The sequence below is a fragment of the Odontesthes bonariensis genome, chromosome 4 (genome assembly GCF_027942865.1).
Source record: "Odontesthes bonariensis isolate fOdoBon6 chromosome 4, fOdoBon6.hap1, whole genome shotgun sequence".
Classification (NCBI taxonomy): Eukaryota; Metazoa; Chordata; class Actinopteri; order Atheriniformes; family Atherinopsidae; genus Odontesthes; species Odontesthes bonariensis.
Genome location: NC_134509.1, coordinates 12,231,267 through 12,252,366, shown reverse-complemented (window position 1 = coordinate 12,252,366; position 21,100 = coordinate 12,231,267). Strand labels below are relative to the sequence as shown.

General features: G+C 39.9%; 3 protein-coding genes across 4 annotated transcripts; 1 reads left to right on the top strand and 2 right to left on the bottom strand.

The window, feature by feature from the left end:
• The first annotated feature begins 969 nt into the window (after positions 1–969).
• slc25a4 (solute carrier family 25 member 4) lies at positions 970–3,114 on the top strand. Its single transcript, XM_075462992.1, has 4 exons — positions 970–1,177; positions 1,812–2,298; positions 2,384–2,524; positions 2,616–3,114. The coding sequence occupies exons 1-4, from the start codon at positions 1,067–1,069 to the stop codon at positions 2,771–2,773; spliced, it is 897 nt and encodes a 298-aa protein (XP_075319107.1). The 5' UTR covers positions 970–1,066; the 3' UTR covers positions 2,774–3,114.
• Positions 2,664–10,463, bottom strand: cfap97 (cilia and flagella associated protein 97). Its single transcript, XM_075462991.1, has 5 exons — positions 10,241–10,463; positions 8,698–9,589; positions 7,704–7,984; positions 4,496–4,658; positions 2,664–4,237 (listed from the first exon to the last, which is right to left on the bottom strand). The coding sequence occupies exons 2-5, from the start codon at positions 9,563–9,565 to the stop codon at positions 4,122–4,124; spliced, it is 1,428 nt and encodes a 475-aa protein (XP_075319106.1). The 5' UTR covers positions 9,566–9,589; positions 10,241–10,463; the 3' UTR covers positions 2,664–4,121.
• Positions 10,464–13,501: 3,038 nt separating this feature from the next.
• ufsp2 (ufm1-specific peptidase 2) lies at positions 13,502–19,127 on the bottom strand. 2 transcript variants are annotated; one of them, XM_075462988.1, is made up of 12 exons: positions 19,022–19,127; positions 18,742–18,823; positions 17,643–17,817; positions 17,105–17,171; positions 16,213–16,367; positions 15,879–16,071; positions 15,517–15,663; positions 15,227–15,391; positions 14,975–15,099; positions 14,800–14,876; positions 13,861–13,985; positions 13,502–13,763 (listed from the first exon to the last, which is right to left on the bottom strand). In XM_075462988.1, exons 1-12 carry the CDS (start codon positions 19,022–19,024, stop codon positions 13,677–13,679), a joined length of 1,401 nt encoding a protein of 466 aa, XP_075319103.1. In that variant the 5' UTR covers positions 19,025–19,127; the 3' UTR covers positions 13,502–13,676. The 2 variants fall into 2 exon arrangements, with proteins under 2 accessions (XP_075319103.1, XP_075319105.1); XM_075462990.1 differs by lacking the exon at positions 18,742–18,823.
• Positions 19,128–21,100: the final 1,973 nt, after the last annotated feature.

Here is a 21,100-nt window from a genome sequence, read left to right as displayed (position 1 = left end):
ATAATTTAGGCACAAAACTTTTTAAATTTGTCTTTTTTTTCTTTCAAAGCAAACACTCAATGCAAATCATGTTCTAGGAGTGGTCTTTGTTTTCTTTTGCTGTTCCAAACGAAATGTTTTACTGCGCTTCAAGAGCATCATTAGTTGTGTCCAGGTCGCGTGCGGCCACATTGGAAGACTTGTGTCTACAGGGCGTTGCGTCCAGCGTCACCTCAGTCAAATAAAACTGAGACACGGTTGGCAGGTGTAGCAGTTGGAAGCATGTTACTTTGCATAGCCCACGAGTCAGGTCTGCCAGAGCAGGATTTCCATTACAAGATTTCACAATTTACAAGATTCCGATTACAGGCGGTATACTTCAATTCTTAAATGAATAAATAGATCAATAAATGTCTCTCTTTATCAGTCTTACCTCCGCAAAACTTGACGCAAAAACTTTTGATGTGCTTTGAGAAAAGGCAGGTCTGAAATTCAAAATAGCAAGTTGTTTGCAGTGACACCGCAATATCCCGTTAATGGTAAAAGGGTCCGTTCGACCTTTGACCTTAAATGATATATTATATTAGATCAAATAGATAGATAGATAGATAGATAGATAGATAGATAGATAGATAGATAGATTCAGTGCATCAGACTTGATTTTACTTGAGATATACTTTAATTCCTTTCTTCCTTTTCTGTCCTCTTGTCTTAACTGAGGCCACTGTCATTAAGAAAGCTTTCCACCATCAGGACTTCTCCATGATTAGTATTGCACATATATACGTTTTTAACGATAATCAAATCACACAGATTGTGTCCTTTAAACGTCCCCGGTTTGGTTGACTCTTGACACCAGGAACATGGCGCACAACTTGAACTTCAACCTCGGAAATTTATTCAGCCTCGTTTATCCGTTTGACAAACTGCAAATCCATCACTCAAAATTCTCGCGATGAATGGCCTCCATATATAAGAGCAGATGGGGGTGCCTCGTCCACTTGGAGGGGCGTAGGGTTTCCTTGAGGAACTTGATCAAGTTTGGAACGGGCGAGGGTCTAAAACCTCCACAAGAAGACATCCAACCATGTCGGACGCGGTGGTTAGTTTCATCAAGGACTTTTTGGCTGGTGGCATTGCCGCTGCCATCTCCAAAACAGCTGTCGCTCCCATTGAGAGAGTCAAGCTGTTGCTTCAGGTAAAGTATATGAAGCAAGTACTGTCCGTGGCACGCTCTCCTGTTCACATCTTTGTGCGTAAAGTGTGCGTAATTAGTGGAACACGGCTGAATGTAGGACTTAAGTTAAAACATGTAAATCGCTTTCGTGGAGGAAAGTCCAGCTGAGCATTGAGAGGGCTCATATGGTCTTGTGCATGATACCAAGGGGCAAGTGAGAGGTCAACTGGGGGATCATTTTACGCACAGGCCCGTGAGATGGTGGCAAGGCCTCCTGATCTGTGCTTCAACAAAACAGTCACAATACTATACGTGCAATTATATTTGTATGTTTATCAAGTTTATAATTAATCTGCTATAGCAAATTACCACTGTAATATTGAGTGCAAGTGAATTGCTAAATTTAACTTAAAGTATGTAATCTAATACACAGTGAAGTCTCAAGTGACAGCAATGTGCCCTCAGACTGCTGGGAACATAGTGCCTGTCTGAGGAATATTTTACGTCTTTTTATGTGAATTTGACGTGCACGTTCTTCAAATTTGTAAGTGAAAGTGGTGCATGTCAAAGCTGTTTTATGCAAACTTTTACTTAAAGACGCAACACATGTGTCCTCGTTCATCCTTTAATGTTCTTTTTCCCTCTTCTATTGCAGGTCCAACATGCCAGCAAACAGATCACCCCTGACAAACACTACAAGGGAATCATGGACTGTGTGGTTAGAATCCCCAAAGAACAGGGCTTCATTTCCTTCTGGAGAGGCAACCTGGCCAACGTCATCCGTTACTTCCCCACCCAAGCTCTTAACTTCGCCTTCAAAGACAAGTACAAGAAGATCTTCCTGGGGGGTGTGGATCCAAAAACACAGTTCTGGCGTCACTTCGCCGGTAATCTGGCATCTGGCGGTGCCGCAGGTGCCACTTCGCTCTGTTTCGTGTATCCACTCGACTTCGCCAGAACAAGACTGGCTGCTGACATCGGCAAGGGCGCTGCGGAAAGAGAGTTCTCCGGTCTTGGAAACTGCCTCAGCAAGATCTTCAAAACTGATGGCCTCAAAGGTCTTTACCTCGGATTCAACGTGTCAGTGCAGGGTATCATCATCTACAGAGCGGCTTACTTCGGATGCTTCGACACAGCTAAAGGTGCGCATACCTGTTCGATGTGACGTTTTGTATTGTGTACGTATTTTGTCGTGAGAGCGGGTGACTTAACAACTCCCTTACACAGGTATGCTGCCAGATCCTAAGAACACGCACATCGTGGTCACCTGGATGATCGCCCAGACAGTCACTGCTGCAGCAGGGATTATTTCATACCCCTTCGACACCGTCAGACGTCGTATGATGATGCAGTCAGGGCGCAAAGGAGGTGATTTTTTTTGTGTGCTTTGTTTTACATTTTTGCGCATAGTCCATATATGACCATTACGCATCACTTGTTTCTGTCTCTCCTTTCAAAGCTGACATCATGTACAAGGGCACAATCGACTGCTGGAAGAAGATCATGAAAGACGAGGGATCAAAGGCCTTCTTCAAGGGCGCCTGGTCTAACGTGATCAGAGGCATGGGTGGTGCCTTTGTGTTGGTGCTGTACGACGAGATCAAGAAGTACACATAATAAACTCATACTCCCAGTACCCAAGGAAATCCTCCACTTTATTTAAGTCTTATTCCTTGGTGAATTACAATGTTGGTGTGTAGGCTACTCCTGCGCAATAGTCAGGGAAGATCGGTTGGTGTACTTGACCCACGGGTTAACTTGTCTTATAAGAAATGTGTATATATTTCTTTAAGATTTGCTAGAAGTCAGTCTTGGAGTATGACATCCAGTGGAGAAGACGCTGATGTTCATACGGGCCACACGCTCCCGAGGCCCATATGTTATGTTGTGACCACTCTCTGACCCTCGCATCCCACCTCATACATTTTATTAAGAATAAAGACTTATTAGTCTAATAATCCAGTGTCTCTGTTTTCATTCCAAACAATATTTTTTTGTAGACAGCTTCACATAATACATATTTTTACTTGCCACGTCAAGGAAGTAAATCGCAGATGTTACAGGATGTATCATGAATGTCTCAGTTCAATTATGCAAAAAACTTTCGAATGAACTTCATCATCATATTTTATCGTAAACACACCCGTGCCCGTTGTCTGTGAGGAAAATGGCTGTAAGCTAAACACAATGGTGTTTAGCTAATCATCCACAACCTTAACTCTGATTGTCCCTTGTGAGGGAGAATAACACATAAAGGTTTTTACCTGAGCTGTTTCACGAATCATGAAATCCATCTACCAAAAAATTAGCCACATTACAAAAAAAAATGTTGCCTCCCCAGCTGATCCAAGTGTGTTTTAGGAGATGAGAATTTAGACGAAAATTCACAACAAACATTCGAGTAAAAAGGTGCTAACACAAGCAGCTTTACTTTAAAAAGGAACAGAATCAACATCACACCAGTAATACTTCAAAAATTGTTTACTTGTGCAAAAACATAATTCTATATATAGCGGATAAATCATACAAATGTGAGAAAATATACACAAATTAAATCCCAAACAGTTTCAACGCAGTTGTTAAAGGGTTGAAATCATTTCAAAATGTATCTACGTGCACCTTAAAGTGCTGAAAAGCTATCGCTGTGTTGAGAAGCCAACGTTGAACCACTGAAGCGAATAACGATGAATTTTATATCAGAGCGTCAGCTGCATTTTATTTCAGCATGAAAGAGCAGAAAAGAGGATCTCCTCTAATGATTACTCATGGCAAAAAAAACAAACAAAAAAAAAAAAACAAGGCTGTAGAGCGGCATCGGTCAATGATGAAACCAAGTGAGAAATATCCTTTCAGCTTCATACCTTCCAGACTGAACCTTTCGTGGGGAATGGATTCCAACAGGCTTAAACGTCGGGACCAGTCGTGTGTTTCTTTGTCGATTCGATGTTGTTCAACGGTGGCGTTCTCAGCACCAGGCTGGCCGGGCAGCGTTCAGTTTATTTGAGCTGGGAACGGGCGTGAGGCTGGAGTCGGCGTTCGTGAAATCTGCTTTGGAGCTGACTGGCCTGGGACCTGTTGATGCTGACAAGAAAGAGATGCTCTCAGATTAAAGACATAGCAATATAGCCCCATCAGAAACTAGGTGTAGCCGGTGCACTTTTATCTCTGAAAAGTATAGCCTCAAAATAACTGAGATGGCAGGCACTTGCTAATTAAAATGGCTGAGGGTCTTGCATGAGCAGGTATTCAGTGATCACTCTGTTTAAAGGTACATAAATGGTTTAAAAAGTGTGACGGTGGTTCGACGCAGTAAAAGTGGTCAGACCTGGACACACATACCTGAGGCTGTCCTGCTACTAACTCTCACTTTTGTTGTGGTGGATCTACAGATGGGATACGATGGAGCTCCCAGGTATCCAACTTGGCGCTGGTAGTCAGACAGTTGCTCTGAGCGCTTCAGCCCAGGGGTGGGCTTCACGGACTCCAGTCGCTTCAGGAAAGCCTGAGAAAAACACCAGGAATACAACCAGTGTTGCAGAGAGAGACCAAATATATATATATATATATTTTTTTTTTAACTTTACTACTTATATTGAACTACTACTACTTGGGTCCAAGTAGTTTGTGGTGTTGTTGAAGTGTACCGATTCATAAAGAGATTTGTCAACCCCATATATAACAATGAATCATCATCAATGAGTCCACGCCCATTTCGTAAGGCTTCAATAAATCTAACAACAACAGTTTTACTTAGGTTTCATTGTAATTTACATTTTTATAGATATAAAAAGTATGAATAGAACTCATAAAATAAACAAGTTTTTGATTCAGGAACAGAGAAAAGTCCCCTTTCTGTTTCTTACTTACTTCTTAAAGTAAATAGGCAACGCAACAAAAAAAACATGAGGCAAAACGGTGCGTCCAAGTGGCTGAAAGTTTAACATGCATTCACACTCTCACATGCACAGCCAGCAGAAAAGCTTCAGTACACAAATGTGGCAAAAAGCTCAAGAGCCAAGTTGTACTACAAAAATTCTATAAAGGTCTTGCAACTGCAGTCAGACTCGTCCCCTATGGTGTTTCCATTGAATTAATTATTTGAAATCTATAAAACTGTTTATATACCTGCTATATCAATTTCACTCCTTCAAAAAAAAAACATAAAAATAAAAATAAAAAAAAAATCTTGAGATACACAGAACTCGTTGGTTTTGTGCAGGACGATAAGGTGTGTTATGTGCTGTGCTGTGCTGTGCTGTGTGGGACGGATACACTGATCACACGGCAGATTCAATTACTTCTCTCCAAGAATAGAGAAGACGAAGCACTCCTGACAAGACCGACTTAAAAGAGGGAACGGTTTGTCCTGAAAATGACTGAAACACTTTATGTCACAAAGACTGCAGGGGTTACAATCTACAATTATTGATCACGGAACATAAGAAATGCCCAATAACAGTGAGGAAAAAAAACGTTATTTTTTATTTTTTAAAAATCAAGGTTTTCCCTTAATAGCACCTGGCTGGCTGGCAGTAACTCATCCATTTCAGATTTTCCTATCACAAAATCAAACGCTGCTGCTTGTCAAAAATATCAGTTTTTAGGTTCTAGTGGTAAATTAAGGTTAAGATATGAAGTTAGAGGCTAAAGCAGCAGAGCCTGGAGTGTCTCATAATGTCACTCTGTAGCACTGCTGCAAGCCTGCCACCTGCTGCCATCTATCCACGTTCATCAGTGTCTGTTTTCAGGGGTGTGTTCTCACACTGACACCAGCTGAACCCAACTGATTAGTACCAATAACACAAGTACCCTTCCACAAATGTACGCCTCAGAACACGTCTATCAAAATATTAACAAATAACAGTAGAAAATCCCATAAGCGTGCAATTTCTTATTTCAAGTCCATTATCTGGAGTTGCTTATTTTCTTGTTTCATTAGATAAAATAATAATTTTCTAGTGATACGAGGCTAATTAATTTCATTACCTCAAGTCTTTGGCACTTTGAATTACCTTGTGTACGAATTGTGCTCTATAAATAAAATTGCCTTGCCTTGCCTTTTGTTTTCTTGTGATGAGAGAATCTATTCTGTTGTGTGGTTTATTTGATGTAGAATTTCACGACTATTAGGGAGGACCCCAAACGCAGTCTGAAATTCTCCACCAGGTCTACAAACTCAAAGAAACACAAGTTTGAAAAGAATGTCTTCACTGGATCGTTTTCATTCAATTCAATTCAATTAATTTTTATTTATATAGCGCCAAATACAACAAATGTCATCTCAAGGCACTTAAATAGTAAAGTCCAATTCAAGCCAATTGGAATTAAATTCTTTGTAATCAAAATTTTCATCTGTTGCAAAGAACTTGCCGAGTCTGCAGAGGTTCAGAGCAGAGGGCCCTTCACCTAGTCTGGCATCACTGGGCTTCTATAGATGACCTGACTGGCAACTTGACTCTGGACAAAAGCGTCTGTCACAGGAAACAGTTATACTCTGAAGGAACTGATCATTTGGGCATGTATGAGCCTCAAGCAGACAAAGTCTAGACCTCTGGTGGTGAAGAAACTAAGGTCCCTGAGAAGTATCACATAAGACACCGCAGTGCTCAAACACCATACATCACCAAGAAACCAGTGAAGCTCCTGGTAAAAGTGTTCGACTGCAGCCTGAAAGATACAGCATCCATTTGAGCAACCACCCATGAGCGGCAGGCCTGGCTTGCTGCAGTGGAGAACTCAGGCTTATCGGGTTGCTTCAAGGGTCAGATATACCGACATTGCATCCTTCCACAGGTTTTCTTGCCCCTCCTGATATATTTGATTCAGATTCCCCCAATCGAGGGCTTTGGGAAAAGATCAGCACGTTCCCATGAAAGAGGTCGGGACCACCTCGGATACTGAGCAGCATTGCCTTATTTGGGCAGAACAACAAGCTGAAGCTCCCATTCAGGAGCCTTCATGGGATTATATGGCGGCATGCACTTGGGATATACTGCAACGTCACACAACACAAAGATTCCTGCAACACAAAAGTCACTCAGACAGGTACCAAGATGTGGACAGGACGGGGAGGAAGGGAGCAGAGGTACAGTTGCTAATGATAAGAGGAAAAGGCACGGGACGCTGGTGAGTGCACCAGAGCTGCAGATCACCTAATACCTGAGAACAATAAACTACCTTTTATATTTTGGTAATGTAAAATTCTTCAAATTTTCTGATTCTTGATTCCCAACTAACTGGGTAATTTTTGAGAGAGACAGCAACATGTCAAAAGTCCAGTCTGAATATGCGACTGGGACATCTGCGACAAATTCTATTTGAGTGTATGAACAGCCTAAACTACACACAAAAAACCAAAACAACTTTTGTCTCACACAAGTCTTTCATTTGATATTAGTGGCAATTAAGACAAAAAAAATAATAAATTCAATACCTTGTGTCACATTTTATTGATCATGTACCAAGCGATTTGACCAAATGTTCCATGACTATGAATGCGTATTGTTAATAAATCTAGTATTAGGTTTGCCCAAGACACACAACTCACCAGATTCTCCCGTTCGATGCGTTGTTGTTCCCGCTTTCTGTTAAGTGCACTGTGAGAAAAGCGAATCAGAGGCGAGCTGCCGGCCACATGGGTTTTCCTCCCCTCTGCACTTCCTGGTCTTGGCCCCGGAGAAAAGTGTGAAAGCTCCCGGAGAAGTCGCTGATTCTCTCGATCTATACGCCGGACCTCATCGTTAGTAAACGAGTAGTTCTTCCTGTTTCTCCCTCCGGGACCGGGGAAGACGAGTTTACTTCCAAGCTGACTTTCTAAACTGAGGGATCCTGCATGTTGGAAAGCACATTTGTTCCATTATTATAATCTGCCTGTAAAAGAATTACCGTTACTGTTTGAGTCTTTATCTTACTTTGGAACCAAGTGTGATGGCTTTGTTTGTTTTAAGAGTACTAAACAATGTGGAAAACTAAATATTCTAAGGAAATCACAACCCTTAACTTTAAGATATATATTTATTGGTCATAACTCTATAAAATCATCCTTCATAATTTGCAAGGATATTCTCAGATAAATGAAGAGAAAAATTAAACTGTGAACAACTTTCTTTTTTTAAGATGCTATATTCAAAACTAAGAGTGACTGGTTCTGTACAATATGAGAAAAAGATGGTGCACTGATGTCTGGTGCAAACCTAAAATATGAACCCGTTGTCTTATATAACATTGGCAATAGAAAAAGACTGGCATGTTGCACCGGTTTCAGTGAGGAGAAAGTTTATAGCTCACCAAAATATCAGTCTTATATTCTTGGTGGATGACTGCAGCAAGACTTGCACTGTTTTGTGAACGATGTATTTGTGTGACAAGCTTTCGAATGAAGACTATTCTGTTCACATGTGACACATTTCCCAACTGCAAAGCCATATGAAACTCTATGTGGCCTTATGCAATAACCAAGCAAAAAAAGTTGGGATTCAGCGTGTGTAACATAGGCCACTGCAAACACGACTGAAAGACAAGAACGGCACAAGTTTACTCACGTTCATCAAGGTCTTGATCTGAATCCTCCTCTTGTTTCATGTTGCTAAGGCCACTGGAGGGCACACTCTCCTGCTGCTGCTGCTCATCATGGTTCCCATCTTCAACTTCTGTGTTGTTCAGATCCAATGACTGGAGAGGGCTGGATTCAGGAGAGGAGAGGGGGCTCACATCTGTTACTGAGTCGTCAGAGTCATCTGTACTAGAGGTAGGCAAATCCCGAGATCCTGCTGAGCCCACTCTGGTCTTCTTGAAGGAAGACTTGTTGGGTTTGGGGTGGGTGGGGGACCCAAGATTGCTTCTCCGACTACTACAGGAGCTCTCAGAGTCTGCATCTGCGCTGGCCTCATTTGAAGTGGGAGATGGAGTGCAGTGGTACCGACTTTTTGCTTGTTTTTTAGGATATTGCTTGTTTTTCTTTTTTGAGCTGGCACTGAATGTTAATGCTGTATCTCCCATCTCATTTGGACTCAGGCTGTAGACATAATCTCCGTCTTGTGTGTTAGCCAGCAAAGCCATAAATCCTCCACTGGGTCTTTTCTTATGCACATTAGAGTCATCCTCACCATCACTGCTATCACTTATGACTTGATCTGATGTGCAGGATACAGATGATACAGCAGATGCTCTGCTCCTCTTATTGTTCTCCACTTGCTTCAAGTGTTTTCCTGTCCTTTCAGTGTTTGAGGATAAATCCTCATCCAAATTTGTATTATATGTTGCTGGTAACCTCTCATGCGCTGCTGGACTCTTCTTTTTAGACTTCAACCCTTTCTCTTTCTTTTCCCCTCCATCTCCACTGCCATCTTCACAATCACTGTCGAAAAATGAGTGATCCACTTCACCTTCTAGCTCATCCGGGTTGAACATGGCAGCCTTTCCCAACAATAGAACCTGTATGGTTGTTTGTGAGAGGGACAAAAGATTATTTAAAGTTAGAACAGTTATTGAGCTTTTTTTTTTCTAGTGGTAACGTATTTATTTATTTTTGTTTGTTTTTTTAATAACCAATAATGACAACATAGAGACAAAAATGTACCCCAAATATAGGCAAATTGACCACAAAGACATGTAAAATCAGTTCAGAGGTGCAAAATTACTTTATTAATTTCTGAATAACTTTGTGAGGTCATGCAAAGCGACGAGACAAAGAGATACACAAAGAGAGGCAAGATAATCCAAAAGAGACCACAATTCGTCCTGGACGGAAATTAGATGTGAACACAAAGCCTTAAAACAAACGTGTGTTCACAGCTCCGACAGTCTCGTGAAATACAGATAAAAAACCCTGTTCGTTTTAATGGTGTTATCACCATAAGTCTGTTAACGCTGCAATCCAATTTAGCCTGCTGTGAACAAACCAGCCACTACGACGGTGCTGCCAATAAACACATTTTTCACCACGTATATAGTTACAAAGTAAACCAAACCAACGTATACGCTTAACGACAAAGAAGACACGCTTTGCTGATAAACACCGCATTAGCTAACTCAGTCCAACCGCACAGCTAACTTTAGCAATGGAGACACGACGCGACATCTTACCTGTCGACGAAAGACAGTGTTTCACAGTATAATTGCATTTACTTGTTTAGACATGATGCATCGCGTCAAGAGGACACATATTCATTAAAACCTTCACTAAATACAAAAGCTGTCCGTTAGCAGGATGCAGAGACATGCCTAGTAACTACTTAGCGTCACTTCCTGGCAACGGTTGCTATGTGACTCTGAGCGTAAACTAAAATCCTCAAGGAACCATAACAACAAACAAGCAGACTATATAGAACAATAATTAAATTAAAGCTAGTTCAAAACCACACATAAATGACCAGCCCAACCAAAGATAAAATTAAGCCCTCTGGCAAAACACAAAAAAATAGATAGCTTGAAAGCTATTTCGAATTTCACCTGAATAATAACACACACATATATTTACATAATTGTGTGACTCACATTAAGCATAATTATTCATCTCTGTTTGTGTCAAAGATTTAAAAAGTCAAAGATTTAGAAGAAAGATACTCTAAAAGATTGAAAAAGATAAAACAAAAGATTTTTCTTATTTTTTTAAACAGACCTATCAGTTGTGCACTGTTTCATTAATTGGTGAAAAAGTTGGTTTACTACACATGCAAAGAGCAGTCTGTCCAACAACAAAAAAAAAAGAAACACAAAACAAAACAAAAAACAAACATGGAAAGGCCTTTGGAAGCCCATAATGGGTAAGCATCACTGAATTACTTGGTAAAACCGCAGTGTTTTTATCTGTAGCCTATACGTGCGAGTGTGTTTATCGGGATATTAAGCCAATTGTCAGTTTTGTATACAATCTTCTTTAAACAATCTATACATCTTATTTTACATCTTATATTGCTAGAATTAAGGGTTTTCTGTCTTGCTTTTGTTATCAGTAGTAGGCTAAATTTCTGTAACAGTGTCTTCCGTGTTCAATAAAGAAGCTGCAGCTGATCCTGAATGCTGCTGCCAGAGTCCTGACAAACGCCAAGAAACCGGACCACATCACACCGGTCCTCAGATCACTGTGCTGGCTTCCTGCGAGTCAAAGGAAGGATTTCAAAATCTTACTGCTGGTCTACAAAACACTGAACTGTCTTCGACCAAAAGAACACATGCAAGACTTATTAGGTTACCATGAGCCAGAACCAAACAAAGTGAAGCAGCATTTGGTTACTCTGCTCCTCACCTGTGGAATACACTTCCTGAATACCTGAGGTCTGCTCAGACTGTCAGATCATTTAAATCTGAACTGAAAACACAGTTGTTTACTGCAGCATTCTCATCAATTTGATAAATCAATACATTAAGTAAAGCACTGTGTATGAGTGGTGCTATGTAAATAAACTCGCCTTGCCTTTCCACCTTGAATTACTGACAAAACAGAGCAAAATGAAAAAAAAATAAAGAAATAGAAAAGGAAAGAAATCAAATGTGCAATAGAACGTTTAACCTTTTATGACGAAGTTTTTGAACAACTCAAACATATCATAGAGTAGAGGTCATCTAGTGTTTCCTTAGAGATATATTATGCCAATGTAACTGCTCCCTCTAGTGCATCTCCTTTAACAAGAAAGGGGATTATCTAGAGGCGCGTCCCCTGAAATTACAATTTGTCATGGTTTTACTCTTAATAACATAGTTAGACCTAGAAGTGACACACACTCATGAAATGCCAATGTCCTGGAACAATAGCACTTGCGGGACTCTACCGTATAAACCTGTGTCTGGTCACTGTCATAAAATTTACATGCTGAAGGGGTAGAGATGGGGACTGAATGGAGGGAATTTCTATATCAAACCCAGGCAATCGACCCAAGGATAAGAAATCTAAGATAAGGCACCCAAAAGCCTTATTTGAAGTTTATTACATTTGCAAAATGATCAGCAAGTGTAAGAATTTTAAAAAAATAAGGCAAGGCAATTTTATTTGTAGAGCACAATTCGTACACAAGGCAACTCAAAGTGCTTTACAGCTACATAAAATCACAAGAAGGCAAATAAAATTATTCCAAAAAACATAAAAAATGATCATTAATTAATTAAAAAGTGAAGAGTGCAGATAAAACACTTTCAGGTGTCATATGCACAGCTAAATAGAACTGTTTTCAGCCTGGATTTAAACATTGTCAGAGTTGAGGCCTGTCTCACATCTTCTGGAAGACTGTTCCAGATTTTAGGAGCATAAAACTGAAACGCAGCCTCACCTTGTTTAGTCCTGACTCTGGGCACCAGCAGGCGACCCCTCCCTGAGGTTCTCAGAGCCCGAGTTGGTTCATATGGCTCTAACATGTCAGAGATGTACTTTGGCGCTTGACCATGAAGAGACTTGTACACAAGCAGAGCTGTTTTAAAGTCTATTCTCTGAGCAACAGGAAGCCAGTGCAGAGACCTGAGCACTGGACTAATATGGTTGTATTTCCTGGTTCTGGTCAGGACTCGAGCAGCAGCGTTCTGGATGTACTGCAGCTGTCTTACAGCCCGTTTAGAGCCCAGTGAGCAGGCCGTTACAGTAGTCTAACCTGCTGGAGACAAACGCATGGATTAGTCTTTCTAAGTCTGGTTTAGACACTATTCCTTTGATTCTGGCAATGTTTTTTAGATGGTAAAAAGCTGCTGACGTTACTGATTTAATGTGGCTGTTAAAGTTCAGGTCTGAGTCCAATATTACCCTGAGATTTCTAACTTGATCATTAGGTTTTAGAGAGAGTCTCAAGGTGACTGATAACACTTTCTCTTTGTTTCTGTGGGCCACAGACAATGATTTCAGTTTTGCTGGAGAATATTGTTTTGCATCCACACACTGATCTGTTCGATGCAGTGACACAATGTATCTACAGGCCCGTGTTCTCCTCAAACACAGCTTCTTTTATAAAGCTAGTTCTTCGATTGGGAGCAAGGGTGTCTGGGCTAGTCTTCCAGCAGTTCCACACTGACTTGGGGATTACTGTAATTTATTGCAATGTACTCATTAGAAAATATAAAACTCATAAGATGGACATTTCCCTCCAGTTCTAGTAAGTATAGGTCAGAGGGTTCCAAATGAATACATAAGGACATTTTAATACACAAAAATAACAGATGCTTAATTTGTGATTTGGTTGTCTACAGTAGGGCAATTATCATGTTTTTATTTTTAAAAAACATATTTAAAAATATAAAAAGTCCCATTATCCATACTAAAGGCACTGGGTGTTGTGTTCCCATTTGTTGTTTTATCTGACCAATCAGCTAAGGCATTTTATTCAGTTTCTTTATCTGTTGTAAGACAAAAGTCTTGCAAGAACCTCATCATTAATTACAATTTTATTTTTAACACAAATATTACATCCATCTGTGGTTGTGGGATTTGTTGCTTGGCAATATACGCAAGTCTAGATCAAAATTAAACATGGTGCTACTCCAAAGATTTTCAGGTGTTTTCTCCATGTTGAATTATGTCCGCCTGAAAGTCCTTAGGAGCTCAGAAGATCCTCGGCCTCAGAGGCAAACAGAGATTGTAATACGCAGTTTGATCCCAAAAATCAGGTCCTTTCCAGCCACACCAGCCCTGAGAAAGACAACGTTCAGACAGAGGTCAGCACTGCATCTGTAAACTTGCTTTGTACGCTGAGAAATCAGCTGGTGTGGATGCTTGTAGGAGTTACCTTGTCTGTGATAACCTGTAGGTCTTCTGCTCCTGTGTAATGTGGATCTAGTATGAGATAGCGGATCTGCCCTGTGGTCTCACTCCACGTCACACCCAGGATAGTGTGAGCCAAAACTCCCCCACCTGCAACGCAAAGCAGATGAAAATGTAATCTCTACTAAGTTTTAACAAGCCAGGTAAATTTCTCAGATTCTGTGGAAAGCCATAAACAATATAGGCTTTCAAAAAGGATTAATTCATTTTTTATTAATTGATAATAGTACATTCAAAGGCTCCTTAGTGAAACAACTGAACAAATACAATATTTCCTTCAGTTCTAAAGTTTTAGAAATGAGGACATAATGTAAAAATCACCTGGTCCTTTCCAGGTCTTACATTGAAGTAAACAATATTACATGACATATTTCTCTGTGTCAATAGCTAGTAAACACAAGCAAAAGCAAAAACGCAGGAGCGGTGTGTGAAAAACTGAAGAAAACAAAAAAAAAACAAAAACAAAAAAAAAAGGTACAAATGCTAATTTGGTCAAACACATTCAGGTTTAAGTTTGTAGAATATGGCGTGCTCTTATCCCAATTGTTTATAGGCTTCTTGGGTTTGGGTGCTCTTTAGTCCAAGGTGCTGTACATCCAAGTTCAAAGAAATGAGAAAAAAAGATTCTCAAGAGAACAAGAGAACAGAGTAGTGCATTACTCTGTTCTTTTGTGTTACTGCCCTGAAGAAGGCACTCATGCCGCTACGCGTGGGCCTTGTTTTTTAAGATGTCCAAGTAGGACTTGTCAAGTAATAAAGACATTTTAATTGAGAGTGCCTTAGTCAGAGAATCTTTTTTTCTCATTTCTTTGAACTTGGACATTCAGGTTTAAGTATGGTTTTAAACTTCAGCTGAACTCTTAACTCCAAAACATTTAAGATGATGGTCTGAAATTCAGCTCACCAATCATGATGGGAGTTCCTTCAGTGAGAAAGTGGTTTGCCAATTCTCTGCCTTTGGATGCCAACTCAGATCCCTGACTAAAAAGGGAGATAAAAAGAACGTATTATCTGCAAGTTCAATCCAAATCATCTACATAAATATTCATTAGGTGCTGTCTTTAGAAATGTCTCCATACCTGACAAACATAATCTTGGAAGTGATGCCAAGCAGATGACTCAGAACAGCCTGAACCTCAATGGATCCGATCCACTGACGTGACCCCACAAAGGATGCCTGCTTGTCTCCAACATCTACTAAAGCCTAAAGAACAGTGACCCAGAGAGGCAGTCATCTTGGACATCCCTTTTTGTGAAAATTTGAAGAATGTGGCATATATCGGTGTATTTTGCATTGTATTGGGTTCAAATTAATTGAGAGAAGCTCCTACCTGCTGGATCTCCTTGTGACTGGGCACAGGCCTCTCTACGTAACCCTGCTGCTGAAACCAGGAGCAGATGGTCTGCAGGGAACGATAAGCACAGCCCCAGCCATTGTCATCCACGCGGTCCTGCATGTAGTGGTGGTAGCTGTAGATTCCCTGGACCAAATAAACCTTAAAGGACACACAAACACAAAAGCATGAGGAGGGAAAAAAAATGCACATATCAAAGTTCCAGTTCCCTGCAGTGTGTATCAATAAGTCTTTTGTAAGAGAGGATCAACTGCAATAGACTTTACCTTTCCATTTTCCAGTGTAGGATGTGTGAGAATCATATGAGGGTTTCTGAGGTATCCATCTTTGTACGGCTCATTGGGAAAGTGGTAAGCATTGGCTCTTTTAAAGTAAGGCCTGTCTTCTGGCAGATCAAACTGCCGATGCAACTCCTGCTCAGACAAGGAGTTTGTTCAAAATAAAGGGAAAGAGATGCGTTACGATATGATCCTGCCTGATTCTGCTATTCTGCTCGTTGTTTCATCAACAAAGACGCTCAAAGAAATAAAATCATCATTAGTGTCATGACATTGAAAATAGAAAACACACACACACACACACACACACACACACACACACACACACACACACACACACAGGGTCTTACCTTACGTTGCGTCTCTAAATCTCCATCGGACACTCCTGCTGGAAAAACCACTGTCACCAGCCCTATTGGCTCAGGCAGATAAAAGTGGAGAGGCTCAGGGACAAGCAGTGTCGTGCGTCTCGTGTGCTGCAGGATTGCCTTCTCCATCTCCCACAACTGCTGAGTTAGCGCCTCCAGCAGTTGCGTACAGGTGCTGCATCACCACAAAAAAAATAAATAAATAAATTTGAAACGTTGGCGAGGCAAAATGAGACCAGTGGTGGCTGCTGATGAGCCAATGAGAAATATATAGACTACTACAGGCTGATTTGAATGTATCTTAGCTAATACATACTCTTTTATTGTGTCACTGCTGCTGGTACGCACAACACAGTCCATGGGAAGAGATGCCGTCAAGAAGTTGGATTTCTGGATCGTTTTTCTAAGGACTGGGGCTGACAGAGGACGTGGCTTCGTTACCTCCATCATCAGGCGAAGGTTTATGACATTCTAAATGACAAATGGGCATTTATGTTCAAGCACACGTCCACATACAAAATGATCAGATAGAAAGACAATGAGATAAAGGTCAATTTTATCAGAACTTAAATAAGAAGTAACTTTATTTTCACACAGTATTTTCTTATTAGCTTCGAATTTTGAGCCATTTTGTCGAACATCTGTGCTATTCCGACAATCATTAGGAAGGCACAGAGAACATGTAAGCCTCCGAGACTTTTCATCACAGACTGCTAACCCTGTCCATAGAAAACAGCTGTCTTTGTAGATACAAGAAGACAGCTGTTTCAGTGTGATATAACCTACCCCAGTGGCCTAAAGGATAAGACAAGCCAGAGATTGTGGGTTTGAGTCCTATCTGGGGTGAAAAGCTTATTATTGTGGAATATTTCTACTGAACCAAGGTGGCTGCATTATTAAGCCTTCTCCACTATGACAGTTTTTATTAAAGTGCAGTGGATACTGGATAGTCAGTTTGTCCTTCTTTATGCCATTTCTAAATCCGGAAATTAGAAATTTAGTTGAGAAAATAATTGGTCGGGTAACTGATGACGAAAATGACCAATTACATCCCGAATTCAAGTATCTACGTAATGCAAAAAAAACCAAAAAAAAAAAAACAGTGCCCTGGCAAATATGTAGTCACAAAAAAAAGGCAAAATTGCAGGATTTAGTTTAATGGACTGTTGCAAAAACCAAAGACCTGCTGCCAGAGAAGATATACCTACCGCTGACAGACCTTTTTTGCCTTTCCTCTTTCCTGAGCGCTTCCCACTGCTCTCTTGCTCATCTATTCTAAAATGAAAAAAAAAAAACGTCAAAAATATGAACAGGATTTAATTAAGAAATGACTAAATAAAACAAGAACTAAAATAAGCTCTAATAGAATGAATCTGATAAAACAAAGAAGTAAAGCTGCCAACCCCTCCCTAACATAAATTTAAGTCATTACAGTGCAAACTATTTTAAAACTTTTACTAAGACACAACTGGAGCAAGTTTTTTTTGCTCCAGAGTTTTTATGTCAAGTTTATTTCAGATGTACAAGTACATGAAAGTTGAACAGTTTCTCCAGGTTCAGTTAGTACAGATGTATTTGGCCCTAAACTATCCAATCACAATGATTTCAACATTAGGAATTCTGAAATGCAATTTTTAACAAATGGGAAGCCAAGTTTAAAGATCTGAGGTCTGGTCTGATATGAACCACGTTCCTAAATGGTGTTCTCACTGAGTTCTCACACAGGAATTGCACAGCAGAACTTACTGTATCCACTGATGTAGATCCTCACATGGTGTATCGGGGGTTATTTCTTCATAAACACCTTTATTTGGCCAAATAATAACAGGACTATCACAGAGCATTAAAACACAGGATTCCGATTTCACCTCCGAGCGAAGGGTCTCAAACGTTCTCGAGATTGCCTTTTGCATAAGCAGTCCTGCAGAAAGAAAATCAAGCACACACGGTCAAGCTTTTGCAATGAATTCACTTTTTTCTTTCATGCACACAGAGAACGACAACAATTGTCATCAAGTAAATTAGATCTAAATATATATTGCTTAAATCAAAACAGAAAGTGTTGAAAAATCACTCCTTGAGTACTTCTGACTCATGACATCAGGATTTCTAAAACTTGGCCACTCCTGACAGGAGATGAATCCACACAGGATTGTGTACACTTAGCTTTTGGTGTTAGATGTTAATATACGAATGACTGCATTATACAGAGAAGCAGCGACAAGTTGAGTAAAACCCTAAGAGAGAGAGAGTGTCGTCAAAGTACTTCAGCTGACCGGCTGCAGGAACCCAGTAAAAGAGTTACTCTTTTATACTTTTATACTCAGTATCCAACTGGAGTGATCACTCGAGGAAATTATGTTGTGGAAAAATACCGTGGTGAAGTTGGTTTGATATTGGATATTCGACAGATATTCACAATAAGGAAATAAGGTATCTTTTTTTCCCAATACCTCCCAAGCCATGTGACCTAGTGACTCCAAACCAATGCAGAATAGTTCTCCTATGTAGCACCAACCACACACACATTTTTTTTTAAGCCAATTGTATGCACATTCTATTTTATAGAGTCCATTCCCTATAGGAAATAATGGCTTTTCCTTAAAAAAAAAATCATATAAAATAGCGTGTGCATACAATTGATGTAAAAAAAAAAAAGGTGTGCGTGGTTGGTACTTCATAGGAGAACTATTCTGCATTGGTTTGGAGTCACTAGGTCACATGGCTTGGGAGGTATTGGGAAAAAAAAGACACCTTATTTCCTTAATGTGAATATCTGTCGAATATTCGAATATCCAATATCAAACCAACTTCACCACGGTTGGAAAAATGACCATGAACGTACCATCTGTGCTGTCCAGCTGACATCTCAACTCAAGCGGACCTCTTACCCGAAAAATGGTCAATGTGTCAGAATCAACAGCTACCTGGAGTTACATAAGACATTCGGGTAGTAGGTTAGACAAAAGTGTTCACTTATATTTATGATTAAGGTTTTATTGACTGACAGCGAAGATAATTCTAGGAGTCGCTGGCAGCTGCTAGCAATGACAACAGAAAGCTCCGCAAAGTGGAGTAGAAAGGGACAGTAACATTGCTTTAAACTAATTTATGTGTAAACTTACCATGGTGGAGGTCTTATCAGCAATATAAAACCGCTTGTGTATTTGCTTTTCTCTACATACAGTAAGCTAACATGTCTGCTGTAGAAAATGTTCAACGTGTCTGTATGCTGCTTTCCGATTGGACTATATTGGCTCCGCCCACTGCTGCTGCGTTCGCTTTAACTCGGAATCTTTTGAAAACATTGATTCAATGTTTTTTATCGCCAATGTCATCAATCTTTTTGTTTTTGACCATTCTATTGTTTTAAGAGTTGGGAAATGGAACTATATTTTGGGACATACATTAGTTTATTTGATACACAGTCTGCATTTGTCAAAAAAGACACATCAAACATTTGAGGAGCAAATCACAGCAAAAGCGAAACATTTTGAGTGGACATATAATTAAAAAAAATAGAAATACAACAATAAGACAAAAACAACAACAACAGCAACAACATCTAATAAATCACGACAACTCAACATTTCAGCAATACAACAACATTTCAGAAAAAAATGCAACAACACAACAGATGACACTCACAAGTCACAAAACAACATTTCAGTTAACATCTTTTGTGAAATATTACTGTGTCTAGTGCTATGTGCTACATTTTATAGCTACCAAACAAAACCCTATGTACAAAACAAATAAATAAATAAAAATCTTAAGGAGCATCACACACTCAAGGATCAAACAGAAATGGCATGCAATCATTTAATATGATGTGAATTTTGAAACAGCAGCGGCAGAATGAATAAAATAATGTCATGGCCTTAACCAAAGTCTGTATTTGGGGCAAAGTAATAAATAAACAAGCACCAGGGGTACCACAGCTTCAGAAATTCATGCTGCTTACAGCAAATGAGCATACTGTAAAAATCTTCTGTAGTTGTATGGGTATTCTCTGATGCTGGTCCAGTTTTAAAAGGATTGAGTGAGGCATATTATATCTAATTATTACAGCTCCAGTGCCCATGTCATCCAGTTTATGCAGCATCAGCCAACATGACACACTGTTTTCGTTCCATCCTTCTGTTATCTATTTCTACTCTTCTTTATTTTTACACCCTTTTAAAAGGTTTTGCAAGAATGCAGATTTTCTCAAATAATGCCCAGTAAATCACCGAAACATTTCTTTGTGCATAGTCAGGTTGCCTCTGGGCAGTCATGGCAGCCTTGGATGCTATAGGCCAGGCAGGCAGGGTGAGCAGACACAGGATTAGCTGCCATGTACAAGTGGTACCTTTTGAACCATCATCTGTCATCTACTTTTATAACACAGAACACTTTGGAAGCAGGGCTGTGTTTGTGGATAAATGAGAAAACACAGTATATTTAAGCACATTTTATGCTCAATCAATCATTGCAAAACAATCTTGAGCAAAGCAATCACGGATTAATCATCTGTGAATAAAAGGATACCCTGAACATGCCTGACACTGCGATCTTAATTTCAGTCGTTTTATCTATTCTTAGCCGTTGTGTCAAGGGCAAATAAAGTGTGGGCCAAGAAGCAGAGTTAAAAACGAGGCCAGTTTTGGATCAGTGATGTTTTGTCTTAACAATGCTTCTGGAAAAAATCATGAAGGCTTTGTTAGGATTACGGGGAAAAGGAGCTGAGATGGTTGGTCATTTGTAAGCAAGTGTCTTAAGTGCTGCAGACTGAATAGACTGAATAAGTCAAACAAACACACTTAGCAGGTATATTATGATGGCAGGGTTGTTGCGTTCAGATTTGTGAATATACAGTTTTGCCAGAATAAGGTTTTCTGAAATTGTTTTTGTTTTCTTTACATGAAAATGAAATTAGAAAAGGCTGGCAATTGTTTTTTCTGCACCACGAGCCCTCAGAAGATTCATTCAAAACAAGCAAGAGAACAAAAATGCAACCTTGTGCAGATTTATTGCTCGTATCTATTAAAGGTCTCAATGTTCCTGACTGCTGCAAAAAGTTTCCTCTTGTTAAACTGAGTGCAGCTTAAGGATATACATTGTTACACTCTGAAGTCATATCTGTCAAGTTTCTGCAGACTTAGTGTGCTGAGCTTGATTTGTGAGGAGATTAGCTATCTCTGTCCATATCATAAACAGAACAT

Coding starts and splice junctions, on each gene's coding strand:
- slc25a4 (XM_075462992.1), top strand. CDS start 1,067: ATGTCGGACGCGGTGGTTAGTTTCATCAAGGACTTTTTGGCTGGTGGC. Junction 2,299..2,383: donor ATGCTTCGACACAGCTAAAG/GTGCGCATACCT, acceptor TCCCTTACACAG/GTATGCTGCCAGATCCTAAG. Junction 2,525..2,615: donor GCAGTCAGGGCGCAAAGGAG/GTGATTTTTTTT, acceptor CTCCTTTCAAAG/CTGACATCATGTACAAGGGC.
- cfap97 (XM_075462991.1), bottom strand. CDS start 9,565: ATGTTCAACCCGGATGAGCTAGAAGGTGAAGTGGATCACTCATTTTTC. Junction 7,985..8,697: donor AGATCAAGACCTTGATGAAC/GTGAGTAAACTT, acceptor TCCAACATGCAG/GATCCCTCAGTTTAGAAAGT. Junction 4,659..7,703: donor GCATCGAACGGGAGAATCTG/GTGAGTTGTGTG, acceptor TGTTTTTCTCAG/GCTTTCCTGAAGCGACTGGA.
- ufsp2 (XM_075462988.1), bottom strand. Junction 17,172..17,642: donor GATCTACATCAGTGGATACA/GTAAGTTCTGCT, acceptor TTTTCATTTTAG/AATAGATGAGCAAGAGAGCA. Junction 15,100..15,226: donor GTCACAAGGAGATCCAGCAG/GTAGGAGCTTCT, acceptor ACTGTTCTTTAG/GCTTTAGTAGATGTTGGAGA.